The sequence below is a fragment of the Callithrix jacchus genome, chromosome 6 (genome assembly GCF_049354715.1).
Source record: "Callithrix jacchus isolate 240 chromosome 6, calJac240_pri, whole genome shotgun sequence".
In the NCBI taxonomy this organism is placed as follows: Eukaryota; Metazoa; Chordata; class Mammalia; order Primates; family Cebidae; genus Callithrix; species Callithrix jacchus.
In genome coordinates this window covers 54,312,240-54,333,972 of record NC_133507.1, presented here as the reverse complement: position 1 = coordinate 54,333,972, position 21,733 = coordinate 54,312,240, and the positions used below count along the sequence as shown (strand labels likewise).

Sequence of the window (21,733 nt, the reverse complement as noted above, 5' to 3'; positions counted from 1 at the left end):
GAAGAGACAATAAACAAGTAAAATACACAAGAAAATTTCAGATTGCAATAAATGTTAAGTGTTACAGAATAATACATGCAATATAATAAAGAAAGATTAGCTTGGGGAGAGGAAGAGGCAGTTACTTCTTTGCAAAAACAGCATTTGAACTAATAAAGGATAAGGAAGAGAGCATTTCATTCTAGGGAGGAGGAAGCAATACCATATGTCATATCCTGAGGTGGGAAAAAGCTTAGAATATTTGTTGAACAAAACAGACAGGCATGAGGTGTGGATAGACGGGAAGACAGGCCCAGATAAAAGAGGGTTTATGCCAAGGAGCGTGAATTATCTTAAACACAATGGCAAACCATTCAAAGATTTTAAGCAGATGACATGTTTAATATATTAAAAGTAATCTTACAGAAAATGGACTGGATGTAGAACAGGAAGACCAGTTAGAGAGTAACTGTTAATAATCCAAACAAATGATGATGATTTGGGCTTAAGTGGTATCACTGAATACAGCCATAGAGGATGAGATTCAGGTCTGATAAAACATGCTGTTAGTTTCAGTGTAAAAGAAAAGAAGAAATTAAGAATGATCCCTAAATTCTTAGCTAGAACAACTAAAAGGATAGAGAAAATTTACTGAGATGGGGAAAACTGGGGAAAGAATCAAGGACTCTGATTCTGATCTATTAAGTTTAAGAGGTCTATTAGACATAGAAAAGATAACGTCAAAATGGAGTTGGATATAAATATGGCAATCTGGTAAGATACCTAAGTCCACAGAAATTTGGGAGTCATCAGTATGTAGATGTTTATTAAAATTATGGATCTGGATGAGATCACCTAGGAAGAAAATCAAAAAAGAAGAAGAGCCTCAGATTTTTTTTTTTTTTTTTAACAATTTCATATGGTATACCTTGCTCAAGGAGGGCCTAATGACTGGGGAATGCAGAAAGAAGGAATACTCCTAAAAGACGCTGAAGCAGCCATGAACAATGGAAAGCTCTTAAGTGTGAAAAGAACGAAATACTATCTAGGAGAAAAGATTTATATCAGAGATTTAAAAAGCATTTCTAATAACTGTGATAATGTGGAAACAATCTTTATGTCTAAAAAAACCAGGATAACGTAATACATATCATATAATGATAAAATAAAGTACAACCATTAAAAATTATGATTTGGGGAAATTTCTAAGGACATGGGAAAATAATCATTAATGCTGAGTGTCTAAAGCACAATATAAAATGAAGCTAGGACCTTTGTATCCATCCATCCTATTTAACTATTCACTTATATATTTGTAAGTATAAATGCATATATCTAGAAAAATGTTTCAAGACAGTAATTCTTATTCAATTGTGTGCTAATAAGTGATTTTTGTTTTCTTTTCATTTTTCTGTATTGTTAGAGAAGAATAATGAGAATGTACTTTTAAAATCAGAAAAAGAAAATGGAAAAAAACCCAGAAAACAAAGCATTTATTCTTAGGCAAAAAGATGTTTTTTCTGTATTTTCTTCTTTCTAGCTCCTCTGCCATAACAGAAGTCCATTAATAAGTTATGGTTTTAGAACAATAATCTAAAAAAGAATATTTCCACTGCCTCTTTACGTGGCCCACTGCTTCTTTGCTGTGTCCTGCATGGTACCCCCAAGTAAATATGTATTTATTCTATGTGCTTGTGAACAAAAAAGTGATCCAGAAGTTCCCATAATAACATTATTCAACACACAACTGGTCCAGATTATCTGGGTATTCAAGCTATTATCATCATCATCCCAATTGCTGTAGCAAAGGTCCATTGCTGAGAATGAGTAAGTAGCCCCTTAATTCTGTAAAAGTCTAAAAAAACCATTGTTCAACTGATTTTTTTAATAGATTCTTAATTAAGCTGTTACTGTATAAAAGTAGCTAAAGTAGCAAAACCCAGAAAAATCAAGTTAAATTTATAAATTTACATATCTTTTTAAAAAATAAGTTTTATCTAATATGACTAATATCCCTATAATTTTTCTGTGTACAATAAAACTGCAGTCTTCTTATCCCAAAATACCTGAGTATTGACAGGTTTTCACATATAAAACTATTGCAAGCTGACAATGAATGAAGTAAAATTTAATACATTAACATTTTATGAAGATTAAATAGTAAACTTTATTTGGGTACTGTTCTTCCCCCTTAGTTTGTATTTCCACAAATTTCTAACCTTCTCATCACTGGTAGTAGACTCTGGATGAGGTAAAGGACTATCCTGGTGAGTTGTTTCCACAACAGAAGGCTCCTCAATTTTGCTTCTTATGATAGGTGTTGCAAGAGGGGATAAATCTAGAGGCATCTAAAATTCAAACAATAAGTGAAAGGTTACAAGTTCAAATACAGTTAGTATGTCTAAAATTTAAAAGTAGGAAGTATATACTATGATTACTTTTCTGTCAGAAGTACAGAAAATTTCATGGTTATGACATACTTTTTTAATGTCATCTTCTGAAGCTTTCTTGAATTCATTCTCAAACGGACTTGCCAACTCATTAAACAAACCCACTTCTTCACAGTTTTTCAAGAATCTTGTTGGTGTTGGGGTCTGATCTGAAATAAATGTCAAGAAGTAATCACATATATTTAAATATGTTAAGACTCTAAAATATAGCTTCTAAGTTAACGAATTAGCAGGACTGGTTCAGTCAGTTGTTAATTCTCTCTTTGGAAAGACCTCTTCCTTTAAAGCAAACAAAATTTGGTTAAATTTTTGTTGTACTCTCTATTTCCTCCAACTTTATTAACTATGAAAGTAGGAAAGAAGTCCTTTTTGCTCCTTAATCCACTCCTTCTCTCTGAATAGAATGGCATAAACATCCTCTACTCAAAGGATAAACTATTGTTATCTAACACAGCATTAAGAATTTTTAAAAATTTACATTATTAAAAGCTACAATTATTTAAATGAATGAAATTTGGGGAAAACTAGGATAAGAGCATGTATATCTGCTTTAACTTGGCTCTTCCACTAGTTGTTCATACTCTATTATGAAAGTAAACTAAGATTAAACAGAATCTTCAGTAGGTAAATCAAAATACTATAAGGAAGAAAAAAAAAGTTAAAGCAAGAGTCCTGAAACAACAAACCCTCTTTTTACCACTATCTACTGAAACTAATTTTCTAATTGAATGCATTTTACAAGCTAGGTACAAGGGCTATGTGTGAGTCACATGCCTACAGAACGCTCCAGCTTAATTCCTGGGGAGTAGAGAGACAGTCTACTCTACTTTCTTACAACATGAAACATTTCAACTTTACTTGAATATGTACTCAATGTCCATGTAAAGGCTACAAAAAATGCCAGATAAGGTTTACACTGAATGAAAAGCAAGAAATTAATTTTGCCTATTTAGTGTCATTATTTTTCAAAGGTGTCTATTCATATTGATTTGAGTTGGTAGCACATTCATATTCTATTCACATTTAATATATTTTAGAGCACTAATTTCACAGGCTATAACAGGGATCTAGCCTAAGTGAAATAAAAGTACTCTATTAAGGAAGACTCTTGTTAGTTTAAGAGAAAATACTCATATTTCCTTTGGTAAAATTAAAATTTACATATTTGTTAACTATTATATCCTCGCAAAGGGCATTACTTACTATTTTATCTTTGCCCCCATATGTATACCCAGAGTACTAGTATTTTTACTATGTACAAATACGTTTAACACTAAAATAACCTTATTGTAATACATAACTAGACATAATACAGGCCTGTCTCAGGCAAGGTTAGTAATATCAATATTACTAGAAAGATTCTATTATACCATAATTTTACTAGTTTTTAGCCTACCCCTTAACCCCACCTCCCAAAAGATATCAAAAATTCACATAGTGAGGGACCGGTGTACTTGTATTAGCTTAAATCCATCATGACTGAATAAGTAAGTCAAATCTAATTTTGCCTCTTCTGTTCATACCCAAAGGGTTTCTCTATCTAATCTAAGCTCATTAGAAGGCTCTTAACTTATGTTAAAGAGAGGGAAAAATCTTAAAATAAAATACATAAGCAGAAGTCACTTTTATCAATGATTACTGGAACCATCAGTCTTGAGAAAAGTCAACATAGGCACAATCATTTAACATGCAGATTGCATATGGCTACTGATCACCAAAAATACACCACACACATCATGCATTTTATTTACATAGTAATGTTAACCTATTCACCTCAACATATGTTATTAGTTAAAAAAATGGTCAAGGACTGTGTTTGAAAGTGCTCTATTTTTCTAAGGCATTAAATGTGATCAGACAGGAAAGTAATTTCTAGAAACAAATTTCAAAACATATTTGAGTTGAAAAGTTACAAACAAAGAGAGATTGTGCTAAGGTAGAAAGTTTCAGAGAAATAAAGAGCTTCATGCCTAGGGGAGTGAACTTTCCAGGTTGGTTGCTGCTATTTTGCTTGTTTGGTTCATCTGGTTCTAGCTCTTAATATCTAATGTATAATACTCCAAAAAAAAGTGTATCTCATTCTTCTCTGCCTTTTTTTTTTTTTGAGACGGAGTTTCGCTCTCCTTACCCAGGCTGGAGTGCGATGGTGCAATATCAGCTCACCGCAACCTCCGCCTCCTGGGTTCAGGCAATTCTCCTGTCTCAGCCTCCTGAGTAGCTGGGATTACAGGCATGCGCCACCATGCCCAGCTAATTTTTTGTATTTTTCGTAGAGACGGGGTTTCGCCATGTTGACCAGGATGGTCTCGATCTCTTGACCTCGTGATCCACCCGCCTCAGCCTCCCAAAGTCTTCTCTGCTTTTTATTTATGGAACTGAAGATATGTTGGAAGTTCCCCTACATTTTTCCAACATGTATTGTTTTTGATAAATTAAGTTTCTGTTACCTTCAATTTCTTCATTACAAAAATTTTAACACTGAAAGCAGAGGAGAAACCACCGAATATTTGCTTTAGTATTTATCCAAAACATTGCACAGAACAATTTGTTCTCTATACTAATTAATAATTTACAAGTATTAACAGTATTCGGGTATAATTCCAGACTTACATGATATATAACAATCTTTATAAGAGAAAAGAAAAATCTAGAGTTAATTTGAATATTTATGATATGTAAATCTGTGATTATGACACAAAAGATCTGAAATTTATATACAATTTTGTTTTTTTATCAGAATACTTACTCATAAAATATACCAAAAAAGTAGAAAAATTATACATGGCATGTATGTACATATACATAGATGTGTGTGTGTATATATTTAAATATCAAAAAAGGGCAGCTAATATATCATGAAATGACAATCTACCAATGTATGAACTGGGTTTCTCTTTTCACATAGAGTGAAAAATAATCATCTGCTTAGGTGATACTGTATATTCATAGTGTCAACACAAAAACGGCATTGACTGAAATTAGAGCCTCTTTACTGAGAATATTTTACTAATATAGATGTTTAGTCTGAAAAGAAATATAAACGATTCTAATGAACAAGTCTGCTCATTGTTCTTTCTCCAACAGTAGCTTGATCATTTTCTATCTTCACACAGCCTTGTAAGTCACGTGTACAAGATAGCTAAAAGAAATGCTGACTAAATACCACATTAGTTCAATTAGTTAAAGGTAAACTTTGTAGATGGTATGAATGTTCCCAGAGTTCTAATGAAATTCCACAAAATCAACATTGGAATCTATATTTGAAAACCACACAAAGAAGTGAAATGAATGGTCAGAAGGAAACATGAAAATGTAATGGGTAAAATACATGTTGCCAACATTTACTATAAATGAAGTCATTGGAATATCACCAGACTATATTATTTACAGAGAATACACAAAAATTGTGCACATTCCAGGTGAAATATGTATATAAGCTATTAATAAAAGCATATACTAACCAGCCACAATGACACTGTCATTACGTGCTGGACCAAATTTCAGTGTCATCTCATGTTTATGTTTATGGACAGCCAAATGATCCTCGTTGGTAAAACGCTGTGGCAAAAAGTTTTAAAATATAGTTAAGATTTTCAATTTGATCAAATAAGTAAAATGATTAGGAAATTCATTTCCACAACATGTAAAACCACCATTAACAGTGAAAAAGCAGTTTTTAAACTATAAAAGAATCTGTTATTGTTAGTAGATAAGCATGCTAGATTTCAAACAATCACAGAGAAACCCATTACTCAAGAATAAGCACTACTGATATATTGCTAGGTCACATAAGCATTTAAAAATAAAATCTGAGGCAAAGAAACTTTATATAAATTTCATTTGGATACTAAAAATAGACCATCATTAACTTGTCCCATGATAGGAGAAACTATACTCCATGATACAATGACTTTTCAAGAAAGTACTATAGTATTAATATTTACCTAGAATTAAGGTTACTTACCACTTTTTAAAAGAGAATTTTCTTATAAAAGTATTACGCTTGGACAAAATTAAGAAATAAATCCGACTTTTATGTTACCACATAAAAAAAGAAGGCCTTTGTTTTAATCCAGCAAAGAAACAGCAACCAATACAATAATAAATCAGCGCATTTTAAAATAAAAAATTTCAAAGTAGCCAAAGTAATTTTTTTGTGTGAGAGTTCTTACATAAAAACGGAGCAAAATTATTTTTAAAATATTTTCTTTTTAAAGCTATCTATCCAGTATATTTTTTCTACCTTTAACTTGGATAAGTTTTGCATACCAAAGTAAAATTTATGATTACAACAAAATAAATGCATTGTTTATCTCCTATGTCTGAATATAAACCTTTTAGAAGATGCTCATTAAGTAACATTCATAACTGAAAACAGGGAATTTTTTTTTATTTCAGAGCAACAATTTAAAAATGTTAAATTGTCACACTTCAATTCATTCTTTATACAAGTGGGGATGTTAATAAATATATATACTTGAACTTGGTTTACCCAAACCATCAAAATGAATTCCATCTCTTGTGGTCTCCTTGCCCTACCCAATTTACTATATCCTTTCATGTGACTAATAATAGTAGCTTTAGGGTTACCTTAAAAACAATGTAAAGTAATAAAACATTTTTAACATTTTAACATCTTTGGCCCAGCCCACTATCCCTCTGCCTGTAGAGGTGAAAACCATGTCATGTGTGCCCCAGCATGTGTTACACAATGCCTTGGTTATAGTACCTATCACAATATTTTATTGATATTTTCGTATGTCTGTCCTTTTAAGTAGGCTGAGCTCCCTAAACTCAGCATATGGTAAGTACTCAAAAATTCTAATTGAGGGAATGAATTCATTACAATAAAATAGCTGAACCTTAACTATCAGTCTAAGGGGGGTAAACAAGACCCTAAACCACTGTTCCTTAAGGTGAATACAACTTCAATTTAATCTGGCTACATTTTATCACGTAGTCTTTGGATTACTTCACACACCAATAGAAAACTATTATTTTAGGACCCCTCTTCAGAACCTGCCTGTATTACCACTGAAAGGAGAGTGTTCAGATGCAACAACACATCCATGACTTTACTTACTCATTCACTCTTCAGACATTTACTGGGCACCAACTATAGGCATTGGGACTACAACCAAACTTTTCCCTACCCAGATACTATCTTCCTATTGCTTTTTCATTATAAGAATCTCTCCCAAATTTGGGGAAATAAGAAACAGTGGTACTTTGGACAGATTGCGGAATAACAAAGTTCTCAGAGAATGAACCTATCTATAGGGTGTACTGACATTATTAATATTTTATGTTTTTTCTTTGTATTGCTGTTTTAAATGTATATGTCTTATGTCCTACACTAAAAGCATCTGAAAGAAAGATTTATTTTATGTTCCAAAGACCCTCACAATGTGGCTTTTCCACTGAAGGCAATCATTAAACATTTGTGAATGAATGCATTTTGGTGCAGGTCCCAGATTTTAAAACTGCAAAGTCAACAAATTAATAGATAAGAAGTTGGAATTTTTTTATTCTCCCAATTTTCTTTGATTGGTTTAGTTTGACTGCAAATATTCAAATCAAAGAACAATTACAAATAGAATAAATAACACTGTGCTAATACAAAACATATGAAAGGGCATTAAGTTCAATACTAAGTGAAAAGAAGTGGCCAGGAGGAAAGTAACAAATATTTAGGATCATATGAGTATTAAAAGGGGAAATGCAAGGAATATGTATTTATCATGTAAGATCCACAGATCAAATTTGCCTAAATGCAATTTATAAAGAAATTACTGATGATATAACACTATTAATTATATATAGGAACAGCAACACTGCAAAGGACAAAATACACTCAAATTGGCATTGATACAGGTGAATTTGACCTTGGTTATCTGTGAAAACTTATTATTTTTAACAAGAAATTTAAGAAGACAGTGTGAAAAGATAATCTTGTCAAAAGGCAGTCACCAGAAGTTTTATATGAAAGAAATGCAGTCTTTATTCAACAAATATTTATAAAATAGCTACAAGCTAAGATAAAAAATTTTTATCTTATGAATTGCCTTCCCAGCCAAATTAAAGTTTATTCTAAAAACTAGTTTTCTAAAATATATGTAAGTAGCAATACCAATATACTGAATTCATAAATTGTATTCTTCCAGGCATTTCAAAGCACAACCCCAATGCAAAACGCTGTAGATATACACTAAAATGCAAGTATTTTGTTAAACAAGACTACAACCTTGAGTATATAGCTCAATAAACAATGGAAAAAGTGAAAAAATGTGTTTTGGGGGGGGCTAAGTACCCATCTCTCTTAAAAGGTTAAAAAGAAGCCGGACATAGTGGTTCATGCCTGTAATCCCAGCACTTTGGGAGGCTAGGGTAAATCACCTGAGGTCAGGAGTTTGAGACCAGCCTGACCAACACGAAGAAACCCTGTCTCTACTAAAAATACAAAATTAGCTGGGCCTGGTGGCATGCGCCTGTAATCCTAGCAACTCGCGAGGCTGAGGGAGGAGAATCACTTGAATCTGGGAGGCAGACATTGCAGTGAGTCGAGATTGCACCACTGCACTCCAGCCTGGCAACAAGAGTGAAACTCGATCTCAAAAAAAAAAAAAAAAAAGGTTAAAAAGAAAGAGTAACCTGTTAGATGGGAAGAAGGTAAATCAGTTGCTTCTATAATAATTTAAGTTCTGATATCTGGGAAATCTGTGTTACTAAGGCTTGACCACTCTCACCAGAATTAACTTCAAATCAGGCATTCTATAATTAATACAGACACTCATATCCATGATATATTATTGTTTCTTTTAAACATATAAGATAGACATAAATAAGTTTTCAAGCCACTGGGCCAATAGCTCATTTCACTACTTTTTTCACTAATTTAAGGACTACTGAACGACAACAGGATGTTTCACTGATATATTCTCTCTCTCACACACACTCTCACACATTTACCTCCATTGAGACTTTAGACGAAATATAAAATTAATCTTTAATTCCTTTATAAAACAGCTTATAATGTGTAAACATTCTACCAAAGAAACACTTTTCAATGGCAGAGACACCAAAAGAAAGATACTACCAATAATATGGAAGAGTAGCAATGATAAATGAATCTTTCACTAAATTATCTCACTGTCTTTTTTACTAAATTCAATGGAACATCACTTTTAAACAAGTGAAATTAACAGACATGTGGTATACCTAAGAGTAACTTAGGCATACAAGAAAAGATTTAATAGCAAGAGTCTACAGTTAAAACTTTGCAATCATTTCTATAGGTCTCTCTTTGAAGTCATATTATTACCAAAATAGGTTTTAAATTGTAAAAAACTACTTGAAAACTTAAATTTTTAACTAGGGCCACTGTGTTAAAGCTAAAGCTCAAATTCAGAATAATGTCACTGTTTACTAGTGACAAAAATAATATGAACTATCACCAGCAAAATGGTGCCTCTAAAACCAATTGTTATTACATAGTTCCTAGAAAATACTATTTCAATCTAAAGAGAGATTATACCATTTTTGTTCTCAGCAAGATTTTGAGAAATGGATGAGTAGCCAGGTTATATTTTGATCAGTAATACTTACAAAGAGATTATTTTAAGTATCTTAGGGAACAAATACAGGCCCCCCAAAACTCAGGATCAAAAGGTTAATGTTTAAAAGACTCACAATTAAGCATTCAATTATTAGTGAGAATAAAAAATTGATTTAGCTTTAAAAAACGATTTGGCAAAATATATGAAGAACCTTAAAAATGTGTATACATTTTAATCCTATAATTCTAGTTCCAAAAATGTATTTTAAGAAACTAATTAGGGACATATACAAAGGGTTATGTAGAAGGCTATTCATCACAATGTTGCTTATGATACCAAAATTAAAGATCATAATAGTGGAATTAGTAAATCATGGAGTAAATCATGCTCTGGCAATAGCAACTTAAAGCCATGTTTTCAATTAATACACAAAATGCTGATGATATTGTATTATCAGCATTGGGGTATATTATATTATATTATATTTATATATATATTACATATATAATTATAATTATATTAAATATATATTATATATATATTATATCAGATATTGGGATGCAGTATCATCCCAATTTTGTTTTAAAATAAACCTAGATCCCATCCTCTCCTAGCTGCTTAAGGACCCCACTCCTGCAATGGTCCCTTTTTCTACATTGCCAAATATGCTGTGATATTCCCACCTTAAAATGCAAAACACCTCCATCTTCAATCCTATACTGAAGCTATAGATCTCATTTTTCCCTTTAGCTACACTGTCAAGAAAGAGCTGCCCTATAATGTCTCTATTTCTGGTTCTTCCTTTTCTCTCTTCAAGCTACTCTAATTACACTGTTGTTACTGCCCCTTCATTGAAAGCTACTCTTATCGTAGTTTCTAAATCTAACAGTAAATACTGAATTCTCAACTTATCCTATCTAGGATATGACTATATTGTTTCTCTTACTTTGAAATATTTTTCTAGCGCTCAGGACTCAACTTTCCTCACCGGTTGCTGCTTCTTAACCTTCTGTGCTACATTCTCCTCCTCTTTCTGACTTTTAAACACTGGAGGTACCCTAAAGCTTAGCTCTCACCCTTCTATCTAGACTATCTTGATACAAAAGTAAGACTAAGCAAACATAGGAATTATGGATAAGACAAAATGTAAGTATTACAAACCTCGACAATGTAAAAAAATAACCGAATAATTATCAGACATCAGGAGATGGGAAAATGTGAGTATTAACTCCTTTAATAATAGGAAACCTAAAAAAACAATTTTCTAACTTCTTCAGGTTTTTCACATATAATGTTAGAGAGGTCTTTTAAGAAACAATTCCTCATGATATACATGCATACACAAATTCTAATGCTCAGCAATTGATTTTTCTTCTAAGTTAATTATAATGCTTTTATAAAAAATGGCATGGGTACTAGTAAGAAGTCAATCACAAAAACCATTCTAGATATTTTAAGCAGAAGACAATCAGGAAAGGCCTTGTTTGAGTCTCCAAAAATGATACCTAGAAAATGTCGAAACTAGTCTTTGTCCAAAGCCTCACCCTAGAAACATATTGCATTAGCTGTAATTCAGGGATTACAGAATCAAGTTGTCTGTTCCTTCCAAGCTAGCAAAATGGATGATTTGAGTAATACCACCTCTCTTTCCATTTAACTTGGTACCACATCCAAAAATTAAAGTGGCTCACGCCTATAAACCCAGAACTTTGGGAGGCCAAGGTGAGCAGATGGCTTGAGCCCAGGAGTTTGAAAACAGCCTGGGCAAGATTGGGAGACCCAAATTGCACCCCCCTCAAAAAACAAAGAAACAAACACAGCAAACAATTAGCCAGGTGTGGTGGGACCTGTGGTCCCAGCTACTCTAGAGGTTGAGGTGGGAGGATCACCTGAGCTCGGAAGGTCAAGGCTTCATGTGCCATGATCATGCTACTGCACTCCAGCCAAGGTGACAAAGTGAGACCCTGTCTCGAAGAAAAACAAAACAAAACAAAACAAAACAAAAAACAATGAAAAAAAAACCAATTAAAGTAAATCTGATTTAAGAGAAAGAGTAAATTTTGCTGGAATCTAAAATCATATGCAGAATACTAGTTGCAAAGAAAATTATATTGTAGTTTTTAGCTCTCTAAATTTTACAGAAAAAACATATATATATATATATATATATATATAAAATATATCTCCAAAATGTATGTAAAATTAGTCTATTTCTCTCTGTGTCCACTGTTACCACCTAATCCAAACCACCATCATCTCTCACCTGGACTGCTGAACTGTTGTCAGCCTCTTGTCTTCCTGTGACCACTATTACCTGAGCAGTGGCTTTTCACTGTTCAGTGAATAAAATCCAAACACCTTATCATAGGATATGTCTTTTATTCTATCTCCTCTGACTTCATTTGTTAACCTTCTCTTTGTTGATCATTATATGTTCCCACCACACCATACACATTCCCTCCCTAGGGCCTTTACCTTTGCTGCTCCTTTAGTCTAGAAACATGTAAGGTTTGCTCCTGCATTTTCTTTTTGTCTTTGTTCAAGTGTCACCTTAGCTCAGACACATTCCCTTGCTAACCTATCTAAAATAGCATTAACCCTGATAACTCCTATGTTTACCTTGCTCTATATCATTAAATATTACGTAAATCAAAATTACAATGAGATACCACTATACCTTCACCAGAATGACTAAAACTTAAGAGACTAACCAAAACAATCTTAAAAAAGGAGGACTAAATTGGAGAATTTACCCTAACTGACTGGAACACTAACTGTAAACCTACAGTCATCAAGATGGTGTGTACTGGCATAAAAGTTGACAGAATGATGCATGGAACAGAATATAAAGCCCCAAAACAGACCCATACTTACACAATCATTGGATTTTCATTAAAAGAGCCAAAGTAGGTTAATGAGGAAAGAAAAATCTTTTCAGAAAATTATGCTGGAATATCTAAATCCATAATTTTAAAAGTTAGCTTCAATCCCTATCACACTATACACAAAAATTAATTCAATATTAAAGAGAAATCTAAATGAAATAGCAAGCTTTAGAGGAAAACAAAGGAGAATACCTTTATAACCTAAAGGCAAGCAAAAATTTCTCAGATGAGTCACAGAAAGCAACAACCATAAGAAGAAAAAAAATTAATACATTAGGCTTCATTTAAATTAGAAACATCTGTTCATCAAAAGATATTATTATGAAATTTAAGATGCAAACCACGGAAAAAAAAAACCTCTGACAAAGCACTAGTATCCAGGATATATAAAGAACTCCTACAACTCAGTAATAAAAAGACAACCCAATTTTTTTAAATGGGCAAAAGATTTAAAAAAATACTTCACAAAAAGGGATACCAATGTCCAAGAAACACATGAAAAAAGGAGACTGGCAACTTCCTAAAAAGTCAAACATATACCTATCAGATAATCTCATCATTATACACCCATGAATTCCTCCAAGAGAAATGAAAGCATGTGTCCATACAAAGACTTGTACACAAGTATTCATATCAGCTTTATTTATAATAACTAAAAAATGGAAGTAAGCCAATATCCATCAGTAGATGAACAGATAAACATTGTGGGATAATGAAATATCTCAATGAAAAGCAATTAACTACTGATAACATGAAGAAATATTAAATTATGTGGAGTGAAAAAACGTACATACTATAAGATTCCATTTATATAAAATTCTGGAACATGCAAACAAATCTACAGTACAGTAATAGAAGGTAGACCAGTAACTGATAAAGGCAGGTAGGATAGAGGAATTATAAATAGGCATGAGGAAACTTTTGGGGTGACGTACATGTTCACCATCTTGATTACGCTGACGGTTTTATGAAAATGTATGTATTAAAACTTTTCAAAAGGTACATTTTAAGTATATACAGTTTATTGTAGATCAATTATATTTTAATTTAAAATATCACCTAAAGAAACTAAATGAAAAGGAATAATGCTTACTTACAATTTATGGTCTATATATTTAAGAACTTTGTAAGTTCACTACACATTACATTTATTCTTTACTTCTTCCTTACTAGTTATTTTAAGTATAATAGGAATAGATTAATAATTTAGTGGATTGTTAAAAAAACTACAATATTACTTTCTAAAACTGCTTCTACATGTCCCATATTTCAGATGTTAGACTTAACAGCATTAATACATTAGTGATACTCTAAGAGGTAAATATCAGTTAATTTCATAAAAGTTCAGTAAGTAAAATAATTCTCATATAAACTAATATAAATCTGATTTCCAAGTAGGCAGTTTATCAATGATTTTCAACCAATAATGGTCAAATTATACTTTTGAATCTTAGATTTTTGTGTAGGGTTTCCACCTTTCCATTACAAGATATAATGTTCCCCCATCTCCATATTAGACTATACTTTCTAAAACTCATATGCACTACTGAAGAAAAAGAATTTCTTGCAAAAAGTTTTCTGGTTTTTTTTCATCCTAACTCTAAAATTTTACAAAATACTGTAAGAAAATGCTTTTAATGATAACATTATTTCATCATTGTTTGAATAAATAAAAATACACGAAATAATTTAAATGTATATATTACCTGGCCACATCCAGGCGCAGTGCATAGAAAGGGTTTGTCATCACTCATATTCCACAGGTCCTTGTATTGCCTATAATCAAACAGGAAAAACTTTACAGTACATATTTTAAAATAAAGAATAATTTAAAATCTTAAGATTTTCAATAAGCTTATTAACTTTTCTATTGAAATGCAAAATGAAACACTTTCCTGACATTTTAACTCATCTTCCACTTTCTTATGAGAGTACACAAAATACATGTAACATGCAGATTTTGCACTATAGGAAAAAGGTTAGGAACACTGCATATAAAAGTACTTATGGTGAAATGAACAAATTTCATTTATTTAAGAAAACTGAATGAGCAAATACTATGCAGTCTTCCAAGGATCATACTGTACCGTTATGAAAATAAGGTGGCAAAATTTCTATCTCCAGTCTTAAATTCTAGCGGAATATTTTTATCTAATTGGCTAAGCATTTTACCTAAATATGCTAACAAAACATCAATATGCCTTTTCCTATATTGGAAGCACTATGGAAGATTCAGAGAAATTCAAAAATAAAAGAGAAATGGATCCCAGGTTCAGGGAATCTCTCCTCCCAGCAAAAAGATAAGGTAGTATTAATATAACAAAATCTCTATCTCTAACTCTGATCTCTTTCTAAATCCTAATTTCTAGCTCTTTGGTGGTGGTATACTGAGGATCATAACTTAATCTTCTAAGTCCAAGTTCAAAAGTCTTGTCAATATTTTATGCTATTTCCTTGGAATGTATCAAAAATTTTGTTAAAGATTTGATATATCTCATTTTTAGGAAACCCATGTTGGTTCACAATAGCCACTGCTTCAAATGTTTTAGGCATGTATGCAATGATCACTGAGAATACAAATGGTTCCCAGGAAGTCACTAATATTAATCTTATATACAAAATTAGTGAACTGCATGAACACAATTTTTATTGCTTTATCCAAAATGTTTACTGCTAAAATTGTCAAAAAGCCTATAGACAACTTGATATTGCATTGGTAGGTGCAAGGATGACGACACTTAGGGAAACACTGGTCTAGACTTCTGGTTTCTGGTCCAACACATAAAGATCTTGAAAGTCATCATTCCTATTCTCTTAATGAGAAACAAGCTAACCAAACGGAAAATTATCAACTCTTCTTACATCCATCAGAGAATTGAGGTCAAAGGGCAAACTGCTCCCTGAAAAGTTGAGATGGAGGCAGATACTGAGAATCACTGTTAATTCTTTTCTAATTCTTCTTTAATTGTTGGAAGAATTTACCAGTGAAGCTATCTGAGACTGAAGCTTTCTCTTCTGGGTGGTTTTAAATCATGACTTCAGTATTTTTAAATTTAAAAATTCAGTATCTTTAAATTATTGCATCAATTTTGTTCTTCAGGCAGGTGCAGGGCCTCATGCCTGTATTCCCAGCACTCTGGGAGGCTAAGGCAGGTAGATCACTTAAGGTCAGAAGTTTCAACCTGGTCAACATGGTGAAACCCTGTTTCTACTAAATATTCAAAAATTAGCTGGGCATGGTGGCACATGCCTGTAGCCCCAGCTACTTGGGGGAGGCTGAGGCATGAGAATCACCTGAACGTGAGGAGGTGGAAGAAGGCTGCAGTGAGCTGAGACTGCACCAGATCACTTCGTAACAGTGACTGCACCACTGCACTTCAGGGCAGTGAGACTCTGTTGCAAAAAGAAAAAAAAACCCCAGTGGCTTTTATGCATGTGTGGAAACTGATTCTAAAATTTGTAACAAAATGTAAAAGACAACAAATAAACAAGGGAATCCCGAAAAAGAGTAATTAACCTAGAGGACTTTTATATCAGACATCATGACCCATTATAAAATTATAATAATTAAGACAGTGTGGTATCAGTCCAATGATAAACACATAAAGAAATAGAAAAGAGCCCAGAAATGGAACCACATATAAGATTACCTGATTAGTACAAATGCTCAACTGCATTAAGTGAAAAAAGGATGGTCTTTTCCAATAATTGGTTCCAGAAATTTTATATAGCAAGAGTACTTGACTCAACTAATAATAATCATGTAATATTCCCTTGATGACACTAGCTTATCATAGTTTTAGATCAATGTTTCCCAAAGTGTGGTAGCTATTATAGAAAAAAAGGCTTAGCTAAATACATTTGGGAAATGTTCAGTGTTTAGGCTTCATTTTACAGGACTTTTCTGAGCCTTAATATTATGTCAATTAAGGAATCATAACTTTTAAAAATACTCGATGAATTCTATTTCACATTATACTAAAAATTAAGTCACAGCAGATCATAGACCTAAATGTGAAAGGCAAAGTGCAAATTTCTAGAAGAAATATAGGAAATAATCTTCATGATTTTGGAGGTGGTAAAGGTTTCTTAAACAGGAGATGAAAAGGTCCATAAAAGAAAAGACTGATAAAACAGATTTTACTCTATATAGTACATTTCTATTTAAATTATATCTCAATAAAAAGCAAAAAAGAAGCAAATAGTATATTTAACCTAATACTAGGAAAAAAGACAAAAATTATACAGGTGACTACATTCAGATACAGTGTGTTCCAGGAAACCTTAGAGAAGACTTGAGAAGGACACACATTATATAAAAATAATAAAAATAAAAAAGTATGTATAGTCAGCCCTCTGTATCCATGAGTTTTGCATCCATGGATTCAATCAATCTTGGATTGAAAACATGTGGCAAAAAAACTGCATCTGTACTAAACATGTACAGACTTTTTTCTTGTCATTATTACCTAAACAATACAGTATAACAACTATTCACATGGCATATGCGTTGTATTAGGTATAAGTAATCTAGAGATGATTTAAAGTATATGGGAGGATGTGCATAGGTGATACGTAAATACTACACCATTTTTATATAAGAAACTAGAGCATCCTCAGATTTTGGTATCTTCAGGAGGTCCTGGATCCAATCACTCACAGATATTGAGAAACAAGTGTATATCCAAAAAATGACTGATTTTCCCAGGAATCTAAGTAGAGGTGAAGTAAGAGATTGAAAGAAAGCCTGGCATACAGCAAACCAGTAATGGCTTGACAGACAAGTCATCCATCCCAACAACTAAGAAATTTCCCTCGTCTAAAAACTGGTAAACAAACAAAAAAGACCAGAATGTTTATTCTGCCTTTTGTGCATAAAATGTATTTCCACTAACCAAACAGTTGATGAAGGAAAAGTCCTTTACAGAATTTCAACAAATGCAAAAGAATAAAATAATCAGAATATTGCCACTTTAGCTAGGTGCAGTGGCTCAAGACTGTAATCCCAGCACTTTGTGAGGCTGAGGTGGGAGGATGGCCTGAGCCCAGGAGTTCAAGACCAGCCTGGGAAAGATGATGTGACTCCGTCTCTACAAAAAATTTACAACAGTCACTTGTGGCAGTATCATGGCGGTACATGCCTGTAGTTCCAGCTACCCTGGGAGGTTGAGGCAGGAAGATCCCTTGAGCCCAGGAGGTCCAGGCTGCAATAAGCTGTGATCGTTCCATTGCAGTCCAGCCTGGGTGACAGAATGAGACCTGTCTCTTAACAGAAAAAAAAAAAAAAAAGTGGAAATCTGAGACAGTCCCTGAGCTGGGGGCTGCCCTGGCAGCGGACACCAGAGGACCCACTCATTCTCTGCCCATTCGCAGCCCTGCTGAAGAGTGATTCCCCTATGTCCTCTCGTTGGGTCTATGCAGGAAAAGAAAAAATGTGAGATTCCAGGATACAGATCCTGGAGTCAGAGATCCCATCTGCCTACCAGCCCAAGGTGCAGAGAGCTGATGGCTCTCTGAGTCCCTCAAGACTGCCTCAGGAGTACTGAGGGGGAAACCAGATTGAAGACACCAGCAATGGGAAACAACTGGCCAGAGTTGTCTCAAGATGCTGCAATCAGTCAATGAAGTAAGAACAAAAGCACTGCTATTTGGTCAAAAAGACAGAGCTGGGAAGTTCTCATAACCAAATCTCCGTGACCCCCATATCTCAACAAAAAACTTTAAACAAAATAACAGGGCATGGGAACATGTTTCTGTGGTCCCAGCTACTGAGGAGGCTGAGGTAGGAGGATCCTTTGAACCCAAGAGGTTGGGATTACAGTAAGCAGTGATTGTGCTGTGCCACTGCACTCCAGCCTGGGCAAGAGTGATATCCTGTCTCCAAAAAAAAAAAAAAATGAAATAAAGAAGAAAGAATGAGGAGAGAGGAGAGAGGAAGAGAAGTAACAGGAAGAGGAGCATAGGAGGAAGGAGGGGAAAGAAGGAAGGAAGAGAGAACAAGGGAGAAAGAAGAGAGGAAGGAAGGAGAAGGGAGGGAAGAAGAGAAGGGAAGATAGAAGAAAGGGGGAGAGGAAGGAGAAGGGAGGAGACAAAGGAGGAGGAATAAGAAGAGGAAGAGGAAGAACACCCCCACTTTAATCCCTAGTAAAATAATGCATCTGGGCAACTATCATCAATGTCTGATTTTTAAAACCATTAGTAGAAAAGGTAACAGAAACTTTATAATGGCTGGACCAGGCTGATAGCATCTGAATTCATAGGTTAGTCTTAAATTAACACCAAAGGTTTGGGGGCAGGACACACCAAAAAAAAAAAAAAAAAAAAAAAAAAAAAAAAATCAAAAGTCAATCTAATCAAGCCTCCCTAACTCCAACTGCAAAGAAATTCAGGAGACAGAAAAACAAGTTAAACACCAACACCAGGAGGCAATCATCATCCAAATCCAATATAGATATTTTCAATTTACAGTGGGTTTACTGGGACATAACATCATCATGAATTGAGCAGTATATTGACTGTATTGCTTTCCCACCATCATAAAGTCAAAAAATCCTAAGATGAATCACTGTAAGTTAGAACAAATGACCTGGTCTCTTCAACAAGTAAATGTCATGGAGATTTTAAAAAAAGCAGAGGAATAGGGTTACTGTTTTACATTAGAAGAAATTTAATAAACATATAACCAAATTAAGGACCTTTTTGGATTCTGATTCAAACAAAATAACTGCAAAAAGACATCTCTGAGTCGGGATTACTTTCCTACTTTTAAATTTCAACCTAAACTTCTCAATTAATTATCCCTTCTATCAACTTGTTTTCTTTCTAGAAATTATATATAGCAAATATATTTGACTCAACTAATAATTCTGTAAAACTGTCTTTTTCAGATACAGCTTGTTAACCCTTCACAGCAATGTTCCCCAAAACATTTCAACAGGGATGTCAGTAGACACTACAGAAAAAAAGGTGCGGCCAAACAAATCTGAGAAATGCTGAAATATACTTTTCTTTTCCTTTTTTTTTTTTTTTGCAGGACTGTTCAGAGCCTTTAATATGCTAATGTAAAATGACTAGGGGAGCACTCAGAGTATGGCATTTTTGCCATCACTATTTGCTATTTGAACACTTTTTCACAGAACATCTCATGGGGCTAATAGAACTCATTTTAGAGGAAATCAAAACCGTAAAACATGTTTATATCTGTCATAGCTAAGCGTATTGTGATGCTTTTAATTTGATCACTTAAAAATACAACAGGAGTATCAGGATAAGTGACTTGTTATTTACGGAAAAAAAAAAACCCACAAATACTTACCTAATAGAAATAAGCTATAAAGATTTTTATAACCCAAAATGTAAAAAATGGCTAAAATTAACAATATTGCACACATACCTGGCAGAATTCACATGTAACTTGAATTTCATAAGTTGAATAACTTATCACATTCTTTTTCTTGTGGCAAGAATACTGAAAAACAAAGTGGTTTCACACTGTTAAAAATAGTTCTGAAACACTTCTTGAAACAGAGTAGAAAATAAAGTGCTCAAATTACTCTCTGTAACACTGTCACCCCAAAACTCGTCACTATTAAGAATTTTTATAATAGAGTACAGCTCTTGAAATATCAACACACCTACACAAATGTGCTAAACATAGGTATTAATATAATCCAACTCCACCAAAGGGATTAAAAGAGGAAGAAACATTTAATTCAGCCCTTATGGCTGTGATTGAAGGACAGCCATTAAAAGAGTAAAAGGTCCTTACTTTGAACACTGATGAGAATGATGAAACCTAGTAATTCCATATTTCTCTCTTCAAAAAGCTTTTAATTTTAAAAAACATACTTATTGGTGTTCAGCTTCTCAGTCTAATTCATCAAAATTTATTTGTCCCACAATTTAGCTCATCTATATAAATAGCTCCCATTTGTATCTTAAGGACAAGTAATGACTCATTTTTAAACTCCACCAATAGCTTCACCTTATGGTCATTGAAACCTCATCCAGTGGTAAATAAGAGTATGGTTATCCAAATAAGCACATGGTGCATAAAGGAAAATTGCATTTTTTATAATTTTGTTCATAAATGAAGTTTCAAGAATATCATGCTCAGAAAAATCTGAAAGAAACATTTAATTCGGCCCTTATGGCTATGGTTGAAGGGAGGTTTTGTTGAACTATAGATTGTTGGAGAAGACAATGACTGCACATAAAGAACTTTAATATATCACATTACTCTCTGGCAAGTATCTACAAACTATACTGGTAGGAAAGTCACTGCCATGCAAAACACCCAGGAGAGTTCTAAGCAAAATATTTTTAAGATTGATTTCTTTGATTTCTCTTAACTCAATATTTCTTTATCTTCCTTGCTCTTGAGTTTCCATTTTGTACTTGGCAGTACTATTTCTTGCTAGATGCTGGAGATGTACTGGCAAATCAAGATAGGTACCTGCCTTCATGAAGTTTCCAAGACAGTGATGGGGCTCACATTAACTAATCAAGCATCCAACTCAGAGCTCCTTTTCTACAACCTCAAATTAAGAATCAAAACTATCACTGAATGCCATAAATCCAAATCTGATTATCCACTTAGATCTAAATCCTTTAGACTCAACCTTTAAGGTATACTTTGAGAGATACAAATTTAGCTACCATTTGTATCTAATCTTACCTCCAAGTGCTACTTCCAAAACACTGTGGCCCATTTAACAGTATCAAACTGTCCGTCATTCTCTGAAAAATCACCCTCAGTTGCATATTATTTTAGCTCTCCCTAAAATATACCCTCCCAGATGAATGTTTGCCTTCTTTGATATTATATTGTCAAGGCCCAGTTCAAATAGCACTTTGTGATACC

General features: G+C 33.4%; 1 protein-coding gene across 24 annotated transcripts in view; it reads right to left on the bottom strand.

The window, feature by feature from the left end:
- Positions 1 to 21,733, bottom strand: part of ATF2 (activating transcription factor 2) — an 89,862-nt gene that overhangs the window by 39,106 nt on the left and 29,023 nt on the right. For 10 of the 24 annotated variants that reach the window (XR_013518869.1, XR_013518868.1, XR_013518870.1 and 7 more), the window contains 5 exons: positions 20,264 to 20,338; positions 14,577 to 14,646; positions 5,891 to 5,987; positions 2,460 to 2,578; positions 2,199 to 2,327 (listed from right to left, as the gene is read on the bottom strand). Coding sequence is in view for 17 of the 24 variants with exons in the window: in XM_035304488.3 (XP_035160379.1) it covers positions 2,199 to 2,327; positions 2,460 to 2,578; positions 5,891 to 5,987; positions 14,577 to 14,646; positions 20,264 to 20,295 (447 nt within the window). In the remaining 7 variants the exon portion in view is untranslated. Of the gene's footprint in view, positions 1 to 2,198; positions 2,328 to 2,459; positions 2,579 to 5,890; positions 5,988 to 11,874; positions 11,950 to 14,576; positions 14,647 to 16,164; positions 16,264 to 20,263; positions 20,339 to 21,733 lie in introns of all 24 variants that reach the window. The other 14 variants (XR_013518864.1, XR_013518865.1, XR_013518866.1 and 11 more) reach the window with 3 other exon arrangements.